At 44.5% G+C, this 23,204-nt stretch overlaps 2 protein-coding genes across 2 annotated transcripts in view; both read right to left on the reverse strand.

Moving 5' to 3' along the window:
• Positions 1–10,868, reverse strand: part of CHAT (choline O-acetyltransferase) — a 44,339-nt gene extending 33,471 nt beyond the window's left edge. The window contains exons 1-4 of the mRNA XM_065408293.1: positions 10,809–10,868; positions 8,384–8,575; positions 5,464–5,582; positions 2,631–2,684 (exon numbers count right to left, since the gene is read on the reverse strand). Of these exons, the coding sequence (XP_065264365.1) occupies positions 2,631–2,684; positions 5,464–5,582; positions 8,384–8,575; positions 10,809–10,868 (425 nt within the window). The remainder of the gene's footprint in view (positions 1–2,630; positions 2,685–5,463; positions 5,583–8,383; positions 8,576–10,808) is intronic.
• Positions 10,869–19,640: 8,772 nt separating this feature from the next.
• Positions 19,641–21,224, reverse strand: SLC18A3 (solute carrier family 18 member A3). Its single transcript, XM_065408630.1, has one exon. It carries the CDS (start codon positions 21,222–21,224, stop codon positions 19,641–19,643), a length of 1,584 nt encoding a protein of 527 aa, XP_065264702.1.
• Positions 21,225–23,204: the final 1,980 nt, after the last annotated feature.

Below are 23,204 nucleotides of genomic sequence, written 5' to 3' on the forward strand. Positions count from 1 at the left end.
CAGATGCATACCATGCTGTCATGTAAAGATGTAGTGACAAAGTAGTTTATAACATGTCAACATCTGTATTTTTAGATATGCAGATACGGCATACAGTTCTATAGTTTATCTTAGACAAAAGCACATGTTCCTGAGCAACCAAGTGTGATAAGTTTTTGAATAGTTTCAGACTTTGAAGTAAAAAAATCCAACAACTCCTTCCAATTTCTTTTCTTATAATCAATTCACAGGTGGTGAGACTAGGGTGACCAGATGTCACGATTTTATAGGGACAGTCCCAATATTTCGGGCTTTTTCTTATATAGGCACCTATTGCCCCTTCCCCACCTCCTGTCCCGATTTTTCACACTTTCTATCTGGTTACCCTAGGTGAGACCTCAGATGGCTAAATATCGACTTTGCCTTTCCCTGGCCCAAATGAATGCTGGTCAGGATGCATGACAAGGGGGCTCTCATTATCCCATGATTGAAAATGTTCCGTTCCTCCACTATGGTGCAGTGTACTGTACATTGGTTGTCTGCCACATTCCACTCTTTGGGTGGATGCATTTCAGTGGTACTGCTGGAATGTAGTTTGTGAATTCTTTTGGATGAACAGGAGTACTTGTGGCACCTTAGAGACTAACAAATTTATTAGAGCATAAGCTTTCGTGGGCTACAGCCCACTTCTTCGGATGCATATAGAATGGAACATATATTGAGGAGATATATATACACACATACAGAGAGCATGAACAGGTGGGAGTTGTCTTACCAACTCTGAGAGGCCAATTAAGTAAGTGAAAAAAAACTTTTGAAGTGATAATCAGGATAGCCCAGTACAGACAGTTTGATAAGAAGTGTGAGAATACTTACAAGGGGAGATAGATTCAATGTTTGTAATGGCTCAGCCATTCCCAGTCCTTATTCAATCCTAAATTGATTGTATCTAGTTTGCATATCAATTCCAGCTCAGCAGTCTCTCGTTGGAGTCTGTTTTTGAAGTTTTTCTGTTGTAAGATAGCCACCCGCAGGTCTGTCATTGAATGACCAGACAGGTTAAAGTGTTCTCCCACTGGTTTTTGAGTATTATGATTCCTGATGTCAGATTTGTGTCCATTAATTATTTTGTGTAGAGACTGTCCGGTTTGGCCAATGTACATGGCAGAGGGGCATTGCTGGCACATGATGGCATATATCACATTGGTAGATGTGCAGGTGTGCAGGTGGATGAATGGTGCTATATATGTAAAATACTGTTATTAATAGTATAGTTCTCAAGGACTGCTGGAGATACTTTCCTACATTTACATTTTCCATGTACAACAAGAAAAATGGATTACAACTTTTTTGGTTAAATACCAGCAGTAGAACCTGGGTGTGATTAGGCTTCCTCTTGTGGGGTTTATTGTTTTGGGATGGGGTAGGGGATGTCTATTAACAAATTAACCATGGTGGAGAGGCAAATATCAGAAATATGGAAAATTGTACAGATACTTGTGAGGGAGTTTACCAAACTGGTGGTTCTCAAGTAATACATAGGGGTGTTGGCAAACTTTGCTATGACACACTACACAACAGAAACACTAACCCAGGAACCAATCCCTGCAACAAACCCCATTGCCAACTCTGTCCAGATATCTATTCAAGGGACACCATCATAGGACCTAACCACATCAGCCATACCATCAGGGGCTCATTCACCTCCACATCTACCAATGTGATATATGCCATCATGTACCAGCAACGCCCCTCTGCCATTTACATTGGCCAAACCGGACCATCTCTACACAAAAGAATAAATGGACACAAATCAGACATCAAGAATTGTAACATTCAAAAACCACTAGGAGAGCACGTCAATCTCCCTGGACACTCAATAACAGCCTTAAAAGTGGCCATTCTTCAACAAAAAACCTTCAAAAACAGACTTCATTGAGAAACTGCAGAACTGGAATTAATGTGCAAACTTGACACCATCAAATTAGGCCTGAATAAAGACTAGGAGTGGCTGGGTCACTACAAAAAGTAATTTTCCCTCTGATATTCACCCCTTCTTGTCAACTGTTGGGAATGGGCCACATCCACCATGATTGAATAGGCCTTGTTAGCACGGACCCCCCACTTGGTAAGGCAACTCCCATCTTTTCATGTGCTGTATATTTATACCTACCTACTGTATTTTTCACTCCGTGCATCTGATGAAGTGGGTTATAGCCCACAAAAACTTATGCCCAAATAAATTTGTTAGTCTCTAATGTGCCACAAGGACTCCTCCTTATTTTTGCTATGACACTGCCACACATTGATCTGCAGTTGGAGAGGATGGACTCCTTAGGTAGGTCTGAAACAGTCACATTAGTCAGATTTTTATGTTGTATTGTAGATTGAACTGTGTATCTGACAGATGACTGACATGACTTATGAAGAATCCTCATCTGGCACCTCATATTGTAGTAATAAAGGAGAAGCATGTAAAGCTACCATGGTGTTGCCAAAGCTACCATACCTGAACCATTTCAGTTCCTAACATTAGAGTGGTCCAATGAATTATGGCCTAATGTAGCATGACTTTGGACACCTCCAAGCATTCCTAATCAGAGCTCTTTATATTTGTAGTCAGTCAGTGATTCTATTTCCAAAATACTTACGCATCCAGTAAAGCTTTATAATCCAGCACTCCTGAAATGAGATTAGCAGCAAACCTGTAAGTAAAAAATAGAAATAACCTCACTCTTTTGCCATGCAGCAACATGGTGCCATTTCTGGGAGTTCAGTCTGAGCCCAAGAAGGCCCATAAAGATCAATTATGCTCTACAGTAGTGGTTCTCAAACTTTTTTTTCTGCAGACCACTTGAAAATTGCTGAGGGTCTCGGACCACTTAATGATCTTTCCAAATGTTGTTTGTACCGTTAGCTAACTATTGTAATGCGCTTTGGATAAAAGCACACAACTCATATTTTAATATCAGTAGTTTTACCTTTCTAATGTGATGGATGTGCACTCTCTCCCCCACCGCGGCAGCCCCCGATCTGGGGCTGGGAAGGAGAGGGGTCTCTCCCTCTCTCCCCCACCACAGCAGCCCCCGAGGTGGGGCTGGGAAGGAGGGGCATCTCTCCCCGGCAGCCGCAGCCCTGGAGCTGGGGAAAGTTGCCTCTTTCTCTAGCCGCTGCAGCCCTGCATGTCCCAAATTCCCCCCACCCCCTCTTCTCACCCAACTGCCCCCTCCCACCTACCCTCTATTCCCCCCAAGGCCACCACCTCACCTTACATGTGTGTCTTCTCCAGGGTCCAGGCACCTAATTAGTGGAGCCACACCTGCATGGCTCCATTAATTAGGTGGGTGACCCTTCATTCTCTCGTGTGCAGCCATCTAGGAGCGCACATTTAGAGAGAACTAGCCTCAGACCACCTGAATGGAGCTTGCGGACCACTGGTGGTCCACGGACCACAGTTTGAGAACCTCTGCTCTACAGCATGACAGAGTCTGTCTCTTGGCAAGAACGGGGAAAAAACTATGATTAATTTTAACAAACACATGCAGAGGAAAAATTAGTTGACTAGTGTATATAATTAGTGTTATGTATTTTTATGAGCATAGTGTCTAGTCATGGACCAGGACCCCGTTGTACTAGGTGCTATACAAACACAGAACAAAATGACAGTCCCTGCCCCACAGAGTTTACAATCATGTAGTGATGATCCTTATTTAACAATTAAACAAAATTAGACTGGATACTTGGAAGTAGTTGTTTACAGAACGGGATGGGGGCTGCATCCTTGATAGGAGTCTCAGCAATATAAATGCTTAAGTACTACCTGGTGTACTGAAGTACTTGCTGTCCTGAAATATATACTCTTGCTCCATGGCTGTGGGGCAGGAACATTATTTCCTCAGACCGCCCATTTGCTATGTTTCTGAATGGGATCCTCTATGTTAAAAGTATTTGTTTGTTACAAGTCATATGCATTAGAGAAATGCAAAGCGTAGTTTCATAGAACAGAATGTGCACAGTGAATCTATTCAGTAACAAGAGGAAGCACATTTATTCTAATGTTTAGAGTAGGTTTAAAAAAAGACATGGTGCTCTGTCTATGCAAAATTTTAATATAATACAGATCAGCTTCAAGGTTCTGGCTGTTTTTATAAAATTATAATAGCATAAATTCATATGCAATTTACTCTTTCAGTAATGTGCAGCTGGAAAGTGCTAAAAGCAAAGAGGAAATCTGCAATATTTGAAAGTAGATTTGCTTTGTATTGCTGTTTAAAAAGGGGGGAATGATTTGGCAAAGGTTGAGAACTGGAAGCTTACTTTTTTAATAGCATCTGGGGATGTATATTGTGTACTTGGCTTGTATAAACTTTGTTTATTCTTTATGTTTTCACTTTTTAAAATAAATTTAGCCACCCTTATATCCATATAGGGAAATGGTCAACACCAAAAATGTTCTTTGGATGCTGGTGATTTTAGCAACAGGGCTCCAGAATTCATTGGTTATACGTGCAGCAGCAGGTATAATCAGGAGTAATGCAATTACTTTTTTATATAAAGTAATTTTTGAAAACACTGTCTGTTAAAGGGACCCTTCTCCCCCCAACCCTGTTTTCTTATCTGTTCTGCTGGTTGTACATAGCTTAATTCTTCATGAGTCCCGGAAATGTTTTTCTTCTAGCTCATGTTTTAATATTGTATCTCCAAGTTCTTATCTTTGGGCTCTGCGGCAGTCTTCTCCATTAATCTGTTATCCTGATCAATGACAACAAAGCACTGACTGTTGTTTTAGAATGGATTTTATTGTATTGTCGGAGGGTGTTGATTTTTCTATACTAGTTCTTGGTAACCCAGTTGTTTCCATTGCACTTTCAGGTTGTTTTGACACTAGCAAAGTTAGTGCCCACTTTCCAGCACTTGTGCAGCCTTGGGGTACATGGTGGGAGATTGGGCAGTATACTAACTTTGGGGCTTATATTTTTCCATACTCATCAGTTCCCAGGAGATGCCAAACTGAGCACAAATGTTTTTCCTGCATGGCACAAAGACCTCAAATTAGGGTGGCTGACATGTAGGGCTCTGCTACAGCTTGCTGAGTTGTAACTGTAGCATATTGGAGACTGTTCCATTCTAAACAGCGTGCATGGAGTCAGGATTTCTTTTCCCAGCAAAGAGCTCTGATTTGGGAAAGTATCTGATGAGAAGTTTAAGATGCTTCACAGATATCCCTAGTTTTAAAAGTTCCACCAGTATATTTTGTCTAAAATGATAAATGTGATGGCAAAATTTTCTATTTAAAGTATAATTCTTAACTTAAGGTTTCTGCGTGAGTGAAATTAGAAGCTGCCTATAGCCAGTATGTACGATAGGGAACGGTTTAATGACTGGCACCCTCATTTGTTTAAACAAGCTAGTTATTTGTTTGCCAGAGTAGCATATTTAAAGGGTTTTTTTCAGAGGCAAAAGCTGTGGTCTTTAATACATTACCTCAGCTGGTCATTCACATCCTTGAAATGTTGACGGGCAAAGATAATTGCAGGGCTGGAATTGACTGGAAGAGCCAACCGGTTGTTGAGGTACATGTCATCCAACCAGTAGTTAAACACCTAAGGGAAGGGGAGGAAACATCTTACAACCAAGTAAAATTGTGTGTGTGTGTGTGTGTGTGTAAGTGGTTGGTGGCACAATGCATCAAATGTGGGCTTTGATTAATGGGGCCATTAATCATTTTCAGTCTGGGCTCAGTGGTCTCAGCTCACTCTAAATCAGCCACAAATCCATTATCCTATCATTCAATCTATGGTAATTTACAGTGTGCACCATAAAAAAACAACAAGTTTATTGTATTATTACCTATATATTTGTTCACAGCAAAGTATTTTTAAAGAAACAATGGTAAGTGTTTATTTCTTAATGACACCAACTGTATGTTCAAGGATGGATAGAATTTAACCAGTGTAGGCTTTCCTTATGCAGATAGTTGGTACAAATGTTGGTTGATATTGCCTAGATGCTATTTTTATTATCTATCAAGCACCTTCAGTGTATTTACTACTGTGCAGTATGTAGAGATATACATAGCGCCAGCGAACTTAATAATCTAAGGCCCTGATCCTGCAGATAATAGTGGATGGGTGGAATTCTGAGCCTGCACAGAACCCTATAATAGTCAATGGGGCTTCATGCATGTGCAGCAGTCCACTTACATGCCATCGGTTGCAAGATCAGGGCCCAAATAAGACAGACAATATAGTTAAAAACAAACAACAACAGGACCTAAATTTTCAAAAGTGACTAGTGATTCTGGGTGCCTGAGTTTTTGGATGCCCAATGTAAGAAACCTCAAAGGGACTGATTTTAAGAGGGGGATGGTACTTAGCATTATCTGATCATCGGGACTATTTGAAGTGGGGAACTCCAAAACTGAGTCATCTAAAACACCAGTCATTTGAAAATTTAGGTCCACGTGACCATGTGAAGGTCAAAATTTCAAAGCAGTTCCAGCATGGCGTGTTTGCTTGTTTTTTAATTTAACAAATTTGTAGGTGGATTATGCCATTGAGAGGTAGGGAGAGAAGCACATCAACTGCTGGCATGTCGGAGTGTGATTGTTATCAGTACTTGGCCCATATAAGCACAAGTAATGACCTCCTAAGCATTTGTGTACAGAAGTTGAAAGTACAACAAAGACATTCTCATATCCCCAGCCACTATTTCATGCTGTTGTTGATCACCGTGTTTTGGAAGACAGAGAGTTGTTTGGAAAATCAAGTTGTCTGTCTGAATTTAGCAGACACACTTTGAGTACAGTAAATATAAACAGAGAAATTATGCAAAACTAATTATGAATTTATGCATCTGCTGAAAAATATTTCCTTTGAGATTTTTTTCAACGTTATTGGAACAGATGCGGAAAATAACTCCTTCCCCCACATTCCCTGGAGTCTTCAGGAGAAGAGGCCAAAGCTTTATTCCTGGGAAGTTAAATTCCAAATTAAAATAACTCTAGTTTGTCTTAACAATTGAATGATTACTTTTACTAGACAGACTGGATGTTGTGATATTTCAGAAAAGCCTTATATGTGGCTCATCTATAATTCTTGTACCCTTCAGGCGGGTCACATTTCTTATTTGAATGATCAGCTCCCTCCTTAAATAGTTATTAGAAACACTTTTTTATTTAATAAATGTATTTTTTCTCCAACCAAGAAGATTAATTATTATTTTAGGAACAGAATAACAAAAGGAGATTTGACCATTCAGTGCAACTTGCAGATGATATCTATGTGTAGTCTGTACAGCAGGGAGAGAATTTTTTACTTGGAATGTGTCGGCTTTTAAAATCCAGCTGTCGTGTCATCATTACAATCTAGGTCTGAATATAGAAACACTTTAATTGTTCAAAGGTTCATGTGCATCATATCACTAAAGCTGGGGGGAATTCTGGCCTCACTGAAATCAAGGGCAAAACTTCCATTGACTTTAGTGGGACCAGGATTTCATCCTCTTCCTAGATGATATGGATAAACCTTAATACATAACATTTAGTTACAATTTCTGTCACTCATTCATTATCCAATATGCTGTCACTACTGCCATTTTTCAGATTGGCCAGTAGAGACAGCTTCAGAATGGATGGCCTGTAACTGTCTGCAAAGATCAAACACAATTTATCCATAACGTATTGAACTTTTCCTGCTTTAGGGAGCAGAAACCTAGATTGTTTAAAGATTGAGGCCTTCAGCATGGAGCATACAATTTTTTTTTCTGCAAAGATGGTATTTTAGGCAAACCTTTTGACATACTATACAGAAAAGCAAATAATAGTCTTCTTTAAAACCATGTTCCCCATGTATACAGCCCAGAATAATTTGATTTGATCAGAGTTCAGACGGAAATGGTACCCAATAGTACACCATGCCCACATTCCTTTTGTAGCCCCATCAGTTTGTGAAGAATTTAAACTTTTTTTTTCAATAAAAAATTTCTAGTGCCCAAGGCTGTCCAGAGAGCCTTCCAAAAGGGATATAGCGCTCTCTGCCTGCGTGTGCAAATAGCTTAAAACGATGGCTCTGAGAGATGTGAACTGCCCTCATCCATCCTACTGAGTTGTTGACCCTGAAGTCTAATGATGGCATTGCAAATATCTAGATTTTTAACTATGTCAGTGGCTAGTCATTTTAGAAACATTCCAGTCTACCCTTCTGGGATTGTGGGTAGAAGCTGAGTAAAAGCACGAGCACGTTTTAATCTAGTCTGACACCTGGACTTGATCCAAAAAGGTGACCTGATTTATAGCAACCTGATATAAAGGTTATTCATGTAAATCATGTAGGACATCACAAATAACTTATAAATGAGCAGCCTCACACACAAGCCATTCCTTTTCTAATGTGCATTTGCTTACCCAGTTTCCAGTCTTCTCCCTTCTATCTAGAAGTTTTTGCTGTAAGGATTCTCCTAGGCCTCCTGAAACTCCAAATTGTTCTACTATGGCCGTGGTCTTCCTAAATTGCTCCTCTGGAATCAAGTGTTTCACGCATTGTAGGTACATGTGCAAGGTCTGTTGCAGTGGAGGCACTGGAAGCTTGGGCAGTGTCTAATCATAAAAAGATGGAGCAGTAAATAATTTTATGCATTTGTAGTATTTCTTTGTTTTTGGTTGAGTTACAACAGACGATGTGAATATTTTAGAGGAATATATAGGTTTGGATTGGATCTTGGTTTTGAGATGTTATTATCTGAGACCAAGCCCATACTCCTAGCTTTGCCCAAATGTCATTTTTATCACACATTTTTTTGCGCTAACTGCTATAGAAATAGCATGAAAATGTTTTTTCTTCTTTGTATTAGAAAGATGAGCCAGATGAAGGCAATGCTTAAAGAAATCTCCCAGGAAGAGTTAAAGTTCTCTTTAAGGGAAGCCTTCCTGATGGCGCTGGAATCTTACCAAGTTTAACTGAAAATATGCAGAGATTCCTTTGGAATTAGTTGGTGCTGTCTTCAACATGCAGACTGATTTTCAGGGATAGATGCCCAGAGCTTTTCTTTTAGGGCGACTAAAAGGGGAAATATTGGAGGACCACATGACCTATTTCTCTAGAAAAGGTTTCAGCCACCTTAAGAAAACTTCCCTTTTGGACCCCTTTAATTCTCCTGGGGAGATTCCTTTAGTAGCTACTATCTATGTCTGGCTCATCTTTCTAATAAATCTGCATGCCATGTGCAGTATCAATGAATTCCAATGGGATCCTTGTATATTTTACATTAGCGGTATCTCGTAGCAGTTGTGGTTTTGAACATTGTGGGTGTAACTGCATCACTTTAGTGGAGTTGGATCAGTGATGATGTTGACCCAAGATAACTTGGGTGTGTAAGATCTCTGATGAAGAGCATAGTTAGTTGTCTATGCAATAATGAACCAATGGTGGTTCTCAAACAGCATTCCTTAGTGTTCTCATGCATTACTTTTGGACATTATCACTTTGTTTTATAAGTTGGAATTAAGCCAAACAAATATGAGCTTTCATTAAAAATAAAAAGAGCAGAGAAGTATGGTGGAGGGGGCAAACAAAGTGGAGATCCATGGAAGGATGGAAAAATATGAAGGATTTTGAGTCTATCAGAAAGCACAAGTGTAGTTCCCAGAGAGGTGTACGATGGCCTCAGAGTCCTGAAATTGATTTTCACCTAGTGAAGCCATCCATACCCACCCATTAGTATTTCTCATACAATGGGATGTTTGTGTGGATCAGTTCTTATAATAGCTATTCATTCTTTTGTTTTGGTTTTCATCTGTTTCATAAACAGGCAGTCTTCAGATTGCTTTTTCCTATTTGATGTACTAGAAATTCATTTTTAACAGGTTTGTTCCTTTATCAGAGAAAGTATGTGAGTGAGAGAGAGCTGTGCTCTGAGCCAAGAACATGGAACTCTGAGTTCAAATCCCAGCTCTACCACTGTTACCACTTTGTCTCCATATCCCTATCTCTAAAATGGAGATAATACTTAGCTACCCATGAAACATGTGATGGGATGAATTAATTGATGAAGATGAAGGGCCAGTTCAGCCTGTAATGCATCTATATACATCATAAGTGAAAAAGTAATTAAGCGGTCTCATTGTGATTTTTGTCCATTTGATGCACAATACAGGCATACAACCTCCTTTGGAATTTATTTGAGCAGTTCAGTGGTAATGGGCATGGAAATGTTTATGTCCTGGTGATGTCAGATACTCTGGTTCCATCGTGTTTTGTCCAAGTAACATTGCTGTTAGTTCCACGTCTTTACTAAGGCCAAAAGTTTCACACTTGATGGATTTAGGTAACTAATTTTGGGCATACTCATCTGAATTTCTGGCCTAAGCTCCCTAAATCAGTGCATTAACTCTTTAATATTTTTCATATTTCATCTGTCTCACAGATGAGTTGTATGTGAAACTGATAGGTGGCCTGTACTAGTAAGAAATTAATATTGGCCATTTCAGACTTTGTTGTAAAGAATCTGCTCTATTTTTTTTTGTTGGTCTCTGTTTCTCCATCTGTAGAATGTGGATAATAATACATAACTACCTAGTAATGCTCACAGGGGCCTGGTGAGGATGAATTGTTTGTACTTTGAATACGAAAAGTGCTAAGACTAGTTTAAGGTCTTGATACTAGACTGTTGCAAGTGATCATTGTTTTCCAAAAATCAAGAAACGAGGTCAGGAATAGTGTTTGTATTTACCACTGAGTTTCATTGATAACACTGCTCTTATTGATAATAATTAAAAATCATCTTTCTTTAATCCAACTCTGTTTTATTTTTGTCCAAAAACAGTCACTTACTGTCTCATCTTTGCTGCATGCATCTTTCTCCTTCTGTGTGGGTTTCTCTAGCACAGGCATCCTTGCATTTCTTTTGATATCTTTTACTGAGGCCAGAAATTGAAGCCACTTGGGGGCACTTACAGAGCAGCACACCTCGGTTCTGGAAATGGAAAAGATTTAAAGCCAAGTAGGTGACAGTTATTACCAAAATGTGCACAATATATAGTGTTCCCTGTGCAAACATACACTGAAGCTTAAGAATGCAAAACTGAAGAGAAACAGAACTACAAACTGAATCGAATCCTTTGGATATTACTTTGTCATTCAATTTGTTGCATTTCTCTATAAATTCATTTTTATAGAAATATCCCATGCACGTAACGGGTTCTCTTTTGCCAGGTTTGATGTGCTTTATTTTGTCAGTCTAATTTGCTTCAGAGTATGTCACCCCATTTCAGAGTTAGGCCTGGTCTGCAGACAGCTTTTGTACTAATGTAACTATGTCAGTCAGGGGTGTGACTTTTTGCTGACATAGTTAAACCAGTACAACCCCTACTGAGGATGCAGTTATGCTAGTATATTCTATCCAAGGTACTTCCAGGGCCCCTGTTACCACAGTATCAGAGCACCTCACACTCTTTTAATGTGTTTTTCCTCACAACACACCTGTGAGGTAAGGAAGTGTCAAGTGACTTGCCTAAGGTTACAGAGGAAGTCTGTGGCAGAGCGGGAAATTGAACCTCCTGAGCCCCGGGTGAGTGCCCTAACCATTGGACCATCCTTTCTTTTGCCTGTGACACAGCCTTATAACAGTATAGCTTGTTCTCCTTCCCATTCAGGAATAAACTATGCTAATATAAGCAGATATATTGGTATAGCTGCATCCACATTAGCGGATTGGGCTGCTTTAGCTATAGTGGTATAGTTAAGGTAGTCCAACTTTTGTGTGCAGACAGGCCCAGATGCTTCCTCTCAATTCAGGTGTCACTGACATTTTCAAAGCTGCTGCTCAGCAGCTGCCAAACCTTGTAGGCACCTAAATCCCTTGGACACCTAGACTTCTGCCAGCCAGCATTTGCAAAGCTGCCTAAACACTGATGCCACCCCACAAGTAAAATAAATAGATGTTGATCAAGTAGATTGAAGGTTCTCTATGTTTATAAAATACTTGTGACTACACAAATGCAAGGTAGTGGCATTATTGCTACAATGGGGTTTTAAAAGAATTGGTAGGAGAATTTTTGTGTATGAAAGTGAGGGGTGAATAACTGGGCGTGCTGTGGAAGGCGCTGGGGTTATTTCCCTCACATAGTTCTATGCAAGGGAAATTTAGTTTAGATGGTAGGAAAAACTTTCCAGCTCTAAGGGTAGTTAAGCTCTCGAATGGGCTTTCAAGGGAGGTTGTGGAATCCCCATCACTGGAGGTTTTTAAGAGCATGTTAGACAAACCCCTGTCAGGGATGGTCTAGGTTTACTTGGTCCTGTTTCAGCACAAGGGGCTGGACCTGATGACCTGTTGAGGTCCCTATGGTTCTATGTCATCTTTGCTATTCCATCTTTTGGCCTCTGCACAGCTCTGCCAAAAAAGTGTCATTTGCATCCCTTTCTGTGATTCCAGTTGAGAGCCTTTGCTGAACAGACTGACTCCTGTGCCGTATTGTGAGATAGGTTTTAAAACACTGGTGGATGTCCACAGGGCACTGGAATGAAGCATATCAAACTTTTTGATCTGTGATGTGCTTTATCATAGATATTATGATGTGAAAGGCTGCATTAACCCACAGTACCACTCAGCTCCCTAGTATTTGCGAACCATTAAGCGAACAACATAAACTCAAAAAACAAAAGAATTTAAACTTTCTGTAATGCTCACTGAAGTCTGTGGCGTGTGAAACTGTGATGCCTTAGTTCTCTGTGTACTGCCTTTAAATTCGTAAAAACCTACGTTCAAAGACAGAGCAGCCAGTTTGTCTTTGAAACTGCCGCAGCCTGTGCTGAGGACGTACACATGTGGTGCTCTTGCAGACAGACTTTCCTTATTGTTTCCTTTAAGTTGAAATAAATGTCATGCAATCTCAAAGTACATGTATGTTCTTTGTCTGTGGAAAAATCTAGCAAAGGCAAAGCCCCTGGGGTTAATAAAATCATAGAATCATAGAAATGTATGGCTCGAAGGGACCTCAGGTCATCAAGTCCAGTCCCCTACACTGAGGCAGGACTAAGTCAATGTAGATCATCCCTGACAGTTGTTTGTCCAACCTGTTCTTAAAAACCTCCTGTGATGGGAATTCCACAACCTCCCTTGGAAGCCTGTTCCAGTGCTTAACTACCCTTAGAGTTAGAAAGTTATTTCTAATATTTAAATTAAAACTCTCTTGCTGCAGATTAAGCCCACTACTTCTTGTCCTTCCTTCAGTGGACATGAAGAACAATATAAAGAAACAATATGTATCATGTACAAGGACTTGGAGTAATATGGGAAAGCTGACACTGTAGTTGCTTTTGTTTTGTCTCTTCTCTGGATAGAGTCTCACTTTCAGTCGCAAATGCTGTCAATCTAGCATCTCTCACAAATCCTGACTTCACTTACATGTTGTACAAGGAAGACAAATGTTGCCCCTAATGATGGAAAATCCCAGAGAAAAGCAAGATGACTTTATAGTTACTCACTCTGATTGAAAGGAACATTGTCAAAGTTATTGGACCAAAAATTAATTTTCATGTCTTTGATTATGGGTGGCTGAAGTACCCTCACACTGTTCCTTCAGTTAACTCCATGTTTTTCAGCAGGATGCTGACATTTGCAGGAATCATGTAGTGTTCGTTCATCGTACTTCAAAGCAGCAGCAAAAATCCACAACAGAGAGGACTGACATCTTCTTTAGCAGATAACAGAGAAAGACTGACCCATCTAATCCACTTATTTGGGTTTGTTTCCAACTCATTATTGGAGTCAATAGATAAGATTTAGCTATCAGTTAAAATTACTTCTTGCCATTTATACTGTAGTGGTAGTTTTACACAAGCAGCTCACAACCAATCATGCTTAGTCTCTTTGTTATCAAGAGTATGCACTTTGAGCTATGCATTACTATGGCTTGTTAAATGTTTGGAAAGGCTAAAGTCAGGGCTATTTAATGCCTAATTTAAGTCTCAGCCAGTCATATGGCCATTGCTTGATATATGATGACTAGTACGAAATCACAATTAAATCTTTTGCTCTTCTTTTTCATATTAGACTTCTTTAACTATTTCATGTGGTGGAAGGGTATATAAGTACTGGGATGAAATTATAAAGGGGAACATTTAGGCACCATGTTAGGAGAAATTGAAGAGTGAAGTCATTAAGCTTTCATCCCTTGAGACATTTATAGCTACATTGCAAGAAATAGTACACAAGGCAGGCAACAATCCTGGATTCGCTATGAGATAGATCAAGTTGACCCAGTAGGTTTTTTACAGTGTGTCTCAATGAGCAATGGGCCTGATCCCTCAATATGCCAAGTGCCTCCTACAAGGTCCTGATCCACTTCAACTCCCAATTACCTCAATGGGGATTGAGGGCTTTCAGCACTTTGTGAGAGACCCTCAGCACTCCTAGGCCCTGTTTTCTTGCGTGCTAACCAGGCCTCTCAAGGGTTGCGCAGCCAGGCCCAGGGTATGCCAGATGAACAACTCCAGGATCCGCGAAGTCAGCTGCGGAGGGGAAAGAAGACTTCGAGGGCTATAGCCCATGGGTGGAATACGTACCCCCGACTGAATGAGAGCTACTAGTGTGAACCCAGCATCTAACCTTCCTCTCTGGTAGTGTTGGGTGAGATCCCGACAAGCTGCCCAGCGCTACTGGGGTGCAGCCACCGCTGGGCTGGGGAGGGCAGCGGGGCAAACAGCAAATTTGCCGCTGCCCGAGAGCAAGCGAGAGACGGAATATTGGCCAGGGGGTAGGCGCGCAGAGGAGGCATTGGAAGGTCTCCGCACCAAGGCCTCAGTCCCTTGGACAGCACAGGGCGGAGAGCTCCGTGCCTCGGGCTGCTGCAGAGGGCTGCGTGCTGGGCTGGGCTCCAGGGCAGGGGGCGGTGCGGGTGAGGGATGCGGGCTCCCGCAGGGGGCACTGGAAGGGGGAGAGGGTGACCGGTCCGGGTTACAGGGCGGAGGGCCGCTCCAGCTGATCAGCCCGCTCTCTCTGTGCGGCGCTCAGCCCCTGGAGCCCGGATCTCTCGCTGCTCTCCCAAGCCAGCGGTTACCTTTAGCTTTCGCTTTGCCCGCAGCCGGCATTATCCTGCTTCCTTCTTCCTCTGCCCCTTCCCATCTCCGCTGGAGCCTCTCTGGCCCTGCCCCTGGCTAATCCCCTTTCTATCCATTGGGCTTCTGCGTCCATCCCTTCTCGGTTCTCACCCTCCTTCCCCGGTTTCTTTCTAGGCGATCCCGAGGGAGGCTATAGCAATGGGTAACCGCGGAAAGCAGTAGATAAACCTTAGGCTTTGCGCTGGCGGGGGCAGGCGCGGAACACCCTAGTGGAGTTTCTGCAGTGAATAAAAAGTTATTGCGCTCCAGCTGTGCTGAAAGTAACTGGACTAAGCTGCTGTCACTGACTGTGTCTGCTGCGCGCGGAAAGCCTGGCAAACTCCCACCTGCCCCGAGTCCTGGGGAAAGAGTTTGCTATCGAGATTGGATCTTCCACTTGAGTCCAGAACCCGCCCCTGGTCCCAGCCTTTCCTCTTCGCCGCGGTGGTGTTAGTGCAGCCACCTCTGGGGCTGGCACCACCTGGAGGCGGATTCGTCTGTTACAAACCCATTCACAGAGACACTGGTGTCCCCAAGGAAGTGCTCAGAAAGGGCGGAGCACTGAGTTCTAGACCCAGCCCTGGTTCGGACACCTTGACAATCTTCCCGATCTTCCAAGCTCTTGAGCTCTGATGGGAGGAGGCAGCCTGTATAAATATTTAAAGGGACAGCAAAGATGCTATCTGCAGCCAGCCCCTTTGAGGAGATGGTTTAACGCGCTGGAATAGACAGGGATTAATGGAATTTGCCAACTACACCAACATAATAAATGGTTAGCAGCAGAGCAAATTAACAGCAATAAAAGTCAAATCTTCCCCTTACCGTTGCTCTGCGCTCGGGGTGTTAAATTGATTATAAACTGGAGGCGTCTACAACGTGTAAAAACGGATGTAAATATTCCCACTCCTCCCCCTCTTCTGGTTTTAGTCGCCTCCCGGCTAAATGAAGGAGCTGGTTCAAATGTCTTTAGCCGATTCCCCGGCCATTCTGCAGAGACTAGGGATTGGGTTTGTTCGCGGGGTGTCATTCTACGGAACAGTGTCTGCTGCAAAATGATTACAACGCGCGCGCACACACACTGGTGTGAGAAAGGCACATCTGTCTGGTGCAAAGGTAGGAAAAGGCAGAAGCTAAAGAGCCTCTGACATGCACCCCTGACGTGAGTGCGAACAGCTCTTGAGTGCATCAGTGCCAGCGAGCGGCTGAACACCCCTTACCTGTTCCAGCGAGTTGATTGAAGTCAAAGTCTCAAACACAAATGTCAGGAGCAGAGGGAAACGTGGGGGGTGGATATTTCAGGCTTCAAAACGCTTCTTGCGGGCTCAGAAGCGCTCTGGGCAAGGTGGAGGCTTTGGAGCCTGCTTTTGCTCTGTCCAAGGTACTTTCATGTCTCCCTTTCCTTCTGGACACATACACTGGCGTTGGGAAAACCTCTTCGTTCAGCCTCCCCAGGTCTGCCTGTCTAACTCCTCCCTCCCTCCCTTCCTATTCGTGCAGTCTGAGTGGCCTCCCCTAAAGCAACCCAGCCCAACCTCAAAACATCCTCCAGCTAGAGTTCAGCTTTCCTACAGGCTGGACACGAGGAGAGCATCCTCCTCTCCGGGGCCAGCGGCAGGGGTTTTGCATTGTTTGCTGTCCCTAGCCCAGCAGCAGACTGTGCATTTAAAAGCAACATGGCACTAGCCTCTCTCAGCGACTAGTTCCCGGGAGGGGGTTGTTGTCAGAAGTTACTGGGCCTCGCCCCATGGCGTGTATTTCAAACGGAAGGTGCCTCTTTCCGAGTGGAAAGCTGGTGAAGGGGAGGCAGGGTCCCCCTTCTGCGCTGACTTTGATAAAGCCACATTTTCTTTAGGCCATTCGTTGCTTGGATCGCAGATTAACCTGCCACGTGCGGCTGTCTGGGAAGGGAAAAGGGCAGGCACGCAACTGGGTACGCAATATACATGTGCACTGACCCCTCCTGATTCCTGATCTGCTTCCCCGGCCCCATTGGGAATCCTTAATACTCTCCAGCCCTTAAAGGAGCAGGTTGAAGGATAGCGCCTCTCCTGGGCAACGCTTCCAAGCTTTAATTAAAGTTCTTTTCTTCGGCGTTCATTATATGATTAACGGTGTTACTGGGGGTAGGGGAGTGGGAGGGAAATAAACAGCTCTGACTCCAAGGAAAAATTCAGTTCCCCATTTTTTCTGCTTTTAATTCAGTTGTAATGCAAGTTCTTCCGCCCCCCACCCCTTAAACAATAGCAGCGAATGTGAAAAATCGGGACGGGGGTGGGGGTTAATAGGAGCCTATATAAGAAAAAGACCCCCAAATCGGGACTGTCCCTATAAAATCGGGACATCTGGTCACCCTAAGGTTCTCCTTTGACCAAGTCAGGTCTTTATTCCCCGCGTTCGTTAGAATGGAGTCACATCTTATTTCTAAATTTCTAGCCCGCTAGCCCCGGGGGTGCGGGTTTCATTCTAAGGAGCAATTGGCAGTGCATTTCGAAAGAGCTTATTAAATACCCTCTGCACCCAGTGTTTAAAGTAGTACTAGTCTATTGACGAAGATGGTTAACCAAAGGGTTTTGAATAATAAGAATTAGAGTTCTGTAGAGAAATTATTTGATCCCCTTGAGTCATAGCTGGACAAGTCAGCGGGCTCTTTTTTTTTTTTTTTTTTTTTTTTTACGAATTATCTGTCCTGAAAAAGGTAAGCACTCTCTTTTTCGGCTGGTTTAAAATGAAATCAGAATGTGGGTGTTTGATTAGTGTGCAGTCCCTGGGTTTGTAAATATTGCTAAACTGGCTGAACCTCCTTACCCGCACACACACACGCAAATGATCATTTGAATCTAGGCACACTGTAAAGAAGGTAAGTTTTCAGTAACATTAACTAAAAGTCGTAACAGATTTATCCTATTACCAATAGCACTATGGAAGGATGCCAGAGAAATCTCAGTTATCTGACTCTGAGCGAAAAGATTTATTACATCCTTAAATCTTCTTCTTTTTGGCAATTGCCAAAATCGAGCTTTATTTTATAAATGTGGGACTCAACTTGGTCCTACGGTCATTATTTATTCTTTGTTACCGAAACCGAAATGCCACTACAAAGCAGCGTTTTCATTATTATTTGTTCCTCCGAGCAGGGACTCTGAAGCTCCGAAAGCTGCTATCATAACGCCCTATGTCAATCAGAGACCTTGATGACCAAGTGAAATTGATGAATGGTTTGCTATGTTTCTTCTTCATTTTTCTAGGAAGCTAGAAGGAACGACATCAGTTAATATACACTCTAATAGTGGATTCTTTATTTTTTAGAAAAGAAGCCGTTTGTTTTGTCTAATAGATGGATGGACATTTAAATAAACGATGTATTATAGCGACCTATAAGCCAGGGGGAAATTTACAGGGGAAAAAATGTAAGCTTCGGTTTCATATTTGCGTTTGGACCAAAGGTTCTATCATTCGGATACCTTTGAATAAATCACTTTCGCTCTTTTCAGCCCGTGATACTGACATCCTTTGTGAAGCGCTTTGAGATCTATAGAAAGCATTGTATAAGAGCTAGGTATTATTGTGTATTTTATCCCCATAGATTATAATTATGTGATATAGACGGGACTACATTCTGGGCAAAGTACTACATTTTCCTTACCGTAAATCTACCTGCGGAAAATGCAAAATTCGGAAGCATCTGAGTATTTAAAGTCTTTATTGGAAAAGTGCTGTGTTTAAAAAAACAAAACAAAAAAACCCAATACCTTAATACCAAGACACTGTACGCAGCGATGTTTGATGCCGTGTTTGCAATTCAGTACACAGTTTCTGTCGGAATATTTTTACATAGAATTCAAAGATTGACAGAGATTCCACCCCAGGGTTTTATCTTTATTGAATCGGTCTTAAGAAATAAACGAGGTTGATGTTATAGGGAATTTCTTGACATTTGTTAGAGTAATATCCTTGCTCTCAAAAACAATGAAACAAAGACCATGGACCCCTCAAACTTCATTTATTCAGATCATATTATCCTTGTAGATTTGGACTTACACATGATACAGTATATTGCATTTACCAGGTAGCAGCACAACAGAAAAAATATTACAGCGCTTCAGCTGATTCCCAAAGAAGAAATAATACGATGTGATTTTTGTTGCTGTTGTTAAATATGAAACCAAGTGAAAGTGTCAGTACATATATACAAGATTTAGTAAATTTAAGTCCCTGAATACGCAATCTGAATTTTATTACAGACTTCCCTAACACAGAGATATACAGTATGCCACACAGAGTTTCAACCCGAGAAAACTTTTGCACAAGAGACCCCAGCTAAAAGTTTTTGGAAGGACCACCACAGATTTATGTAAATATATCATTCAATTAGTCTTCTTTGTGATTTTCCCCTGCCAGTGTCTAAGGAAATACCAACTTACAACAAGTCGAGAAGAAGACGAAAGCCATTACAGCATGACAAAGGTTAAATTGTATATAGTGCACATTGGTACATAAACAGATGGCAATAATGTTTTCACAACCTCCCCACCCATTTTAACCTTTGTTCTGCCAGCTCCGTGTAGCCTAACTGTATTCATAGTCTGAAGAGTCCTCTTCCGAGGGCCCTGTCAGGTCTCTGTGGTAAGAGTCCACGCTATTTCCTTCCATCCCCCCTGCTGGATGGGGGTTTTTCCCCTTGCCTTTGCGCTCCTGCATTTTGATGGTGTCATAGAGCCCTTTGGGTCCTTCCTCCAGCAGGATGTTCCTCTCGGAGTGAGAGGCTTTCATTTGACAGACGTTTTTGAGGAACAGGAGGACCGGGGCGTAAAGCACGTTGGCAAGCCCCATGCCCAGGTTCAGCTGCACAAAGCCTAGCGAGTGCACGATCTGGCTGGCGACTATGGGCCCAAGGGCATACGCCACGGAGTAGGAGATATCCGCTATGGCATAGACGCTGCCGTAGACGGACACGTGGCGCAAGTCCACGAGGAAGGCAAGCGTGGGCAGCAGGGCCGTGTCCACCAGGGCGATCCCGAAGCAAATGCCGCACAGCGGGACGATGAGCTGCCCGAAGTTCCGGCAGGCGGGCACCGTGCACGAGCTGGCCCCGATGATGACCATGCCCAGGGCCCCATAGAACCACTGCAGGTGCGGGTACTTGGCGGCCAGTTTGACGGTGATGTAGACGCCCAGCACGTGGGGGAAGAAGGCGGGGAGCCACGTGACGCCCATCTCCCACTCCGAGGCGCCCATATTCTTTTTCATCCACGTGGCGATGGTGGGCTCCAGGAAGGCCAGGGGGATGTTGCACGTTGTGAGGGCGCCGGCCACCACGGCGATGTAGGGGTCGATCATGAGCCTGTGGATGGGGGTGCCCACGAGCATGTTCTCCCGAGTCCGGCTGCCGAAGGGCTTGATGACGGTGAGCAGCAGCAGGCCGTCCAGCAGGCAGACGCTGGCCAGCACCAGGAAGGGTACCCGCCTGCCGGCGAACTGGTAGAGGATGCCGCCGAAAGGGGGCGCCACCAGACTGCCGAAGGAGATGAAGGCCAGGGCTATGCCCAGGGCCCGGCTGCGCTCCGACTCCTCGGTGTACTTATCGGCGATCATGGCGATGCCGGAGGTGTCGGCGAAGGCCGAGCCCAGCCCCTGCAGGCTGCGGGCGGCGAAGAGGGTGGCGTAGTTCTCGGCCAGGGCGAAGATGATGGTGGAGAGGAACATGACCGTGAGGCCGATCAGCAACGGGATGTCGTAGCCCACGCGGTCGATGAAGGTGCCGCTCAGCGGGTTCACCAGCAGCTGCAGGATGGCCTTGGAAGCGAAGAGCACCCCGATCTTGATGTCCTCGTTTTCCGGGGGATACCCGGGCCCCAGCACGGACTTGGCCCAGCTGGCGTTGGCCCCCCTGGCGTTGGCCCCGCTGGCGTTGCTCTCCCGGGCGGGGATCTTGGCCTCCCACATGGCGAGGTAGCTCGGCATGATGGGCACGATCACCATGTAGAGCATGTTATCCAGGAAGAGGGCCACGCACACGATGACCAGGATCAGCCGCCGCTGCCGGTGCACGTCCTGCATGGCCGTGCCCAGCTGCTTGGTCTTCTCGCCCATGGCATCGGACAGCTTCTCCACGGCGGACTTGGCCAGACCGGCTCCCCCTTCGGTCGCCATCCTCCGATCCGGGGGACACCCCTTCCTGCGCCCGGCAACACAGCCGCTGCCCTCCTCAAACTTCAGCCTCTCCGCTCCGCGGGTGCTTTGCTATCTGTGCATGGGGAGCCGCTGGGGGAGAATCACTCTGAGGACAGAGAAAGCTGAAGCTCCGGTCCTTTCCTCCACACACCCCTCCTCCGGCCTTTCCCTCTTGCCTTCTTCTTCCTTGGCGACACGGCTCCTTCCCTTCTCCTTCCAGACACACCTCCTCCAGTCCTGCCCTCCTTCCTCTCTCCCCGGCTCTGCTGTGCCCTGCGCTCTTGCTCGTTTGCTCCTCACATGCCCGGACGCCTTTCACGTCTTCAGTGAAACCTGCAGGGCGGCTCTCACAGTGGCGCGGGGTCCGGACGCGCGCTGGCAGCTGCTTCCCCTTTGCCTCGCCACCCCTTGACGGACGGGCTGCCAAAGCGCCCGCTCACTTCGCTTGGCTTTGCCCGTAGCTCACTCCCAGTCTGCAGCGACCATCCCTGCCAAGGCTGCGAGGCCAGCAATAATAACGCCCCCAGCCCCAGCTCAGAAGGCCTCGGAGAGCCGGGTGCCTCCAGGTCTCAGTCCCATCGCTCGCGAGCCAGCCCGTGGAAGCTCTGCCCTCAGCCCAGCGCAGGCATGCCGGCTTTGGGGGCCATTGGCGCAAATTGACTTGCATGCTTCTCGAGTCTTACTCTTATTTTTTTTCTTCCCCCAAAATAATCCCGTTTCCCCTCCCCAGCCAAGGCTCTGACGCACAGTCCGCTTTGGCCCCCAAGTGGTTACTTTGCCGGCTGCGTCTCTTTATGCTAATATAACACATGGAGGAGCCGTAGCCAATTACTGAGGAGAGAGCCGTTTCCTGAGCGCAGCCCCTCGGAATGGAGTTTTCCCCGTTTCAGGGACTAGCACCCTGCCCACGAGAGAGGAGGCAGCGCTGCGCTGCTACGCCCTGAAGCCAAGGAAGCCAAAGAATCCGCAAGAAAGTTTTTGGGACGGGACCTTGCAAGACGCAGCAGTAGCCCAGTTGTAAAACGAACCAGATCTAGCAGCAGGGCCGTGTAAAGTGTAAGCGAGTGTGGCTAAATCTGATCCTTCATTCACTGAGCTCTGCGAGCTAGGCACGTCTCGGGGCACTCTTGGGCAATGTAAATGAAGGATGCCGTTAGTTTATTCCAAACCCAAAGGAAGAAAGAGGGGTTGCCAACCCCTCTCCCCCCAGTTATGTAGGTGGGTTCAGATCCTCAAGGGAGAGCAACAAACAGGGCACAGACCTTATAGAGAGGAACAGACTCTGTTTTATCTCCCGTTTTATCCGTCCAGCGGAGACTTTCAAAGCGCACACGCTAAAATCCCCAAGCCCAATCGCGAACATTTGGGCAGAGCGGAAGGGCTGGGCTGACACGTTCCCTTTGCTTGAGGAGTCTGGCATTTCGCTATCTAAATAAGCCCATTTCTAAATAATTTCTCTGACAGGATCCTCTGTGCTTGAGGTACAGGAGAAGGAAGAAGCAGAACTTAAGACCTCACTGATCCTGTCCCTAAAATGTCAGCAGTCTTTCTCCAAACAGGGCTTACGATTGTTCATGGAGTTTTAATTAGTGCTGCTTCCCTAGAGGGGCAGCAGGTGAAATGCTCATATGGCCAGACTGAAACTGCCTTTGCTTAGGAGAGATGCTCTCGGGCTCAGTCCAGTCTCCAGCAGCGCTGATTCCTTTCGGTTTTCAGACACGGTGCTAGGTAGCAGGGGATTAACTCTTTGGATCCTGTGCTGTGTCATCTGTAAAACGATTTCCCCCTCAGCTTTGTGCCGACTGTCAGATCGCTCTGACTTTTGTTGTCATTTTGCCGGAAGAATTAACTTGATCTCTTAGGCGCCACATGTTGGTGTAACTTATGACAGGAGAGGGCATTGCGATTGAGAATTGGCACATTCACACAGTTTCTACACCCTCACACCCACCCCAGCAA

This window comes from Emys orbicularis, chromosome 7, assembly GCF_028017835.1.
Source record: "Emys orbicularis isolate rEmyOrb1 chromosome 7, rEmyOrb1.hap1, whole genome shotgun sequence".
NCBI classification, from domain to species: domain Eukaryota; kingdom Metazoa; phylum Chordata; order Testudines; family Emydidae; genus Emys; species Emys orbicularis.

Excerpts from the sequence above, each read along its gene's own strand:
- SLC18A3 (XM_065408630.1), bottom strand. The coding sequence starts at position 21,224 with ATGGCGACCGAAGGGGGAGCCGGTCTGGCCAAGTCCGCCGTGGAGAAG.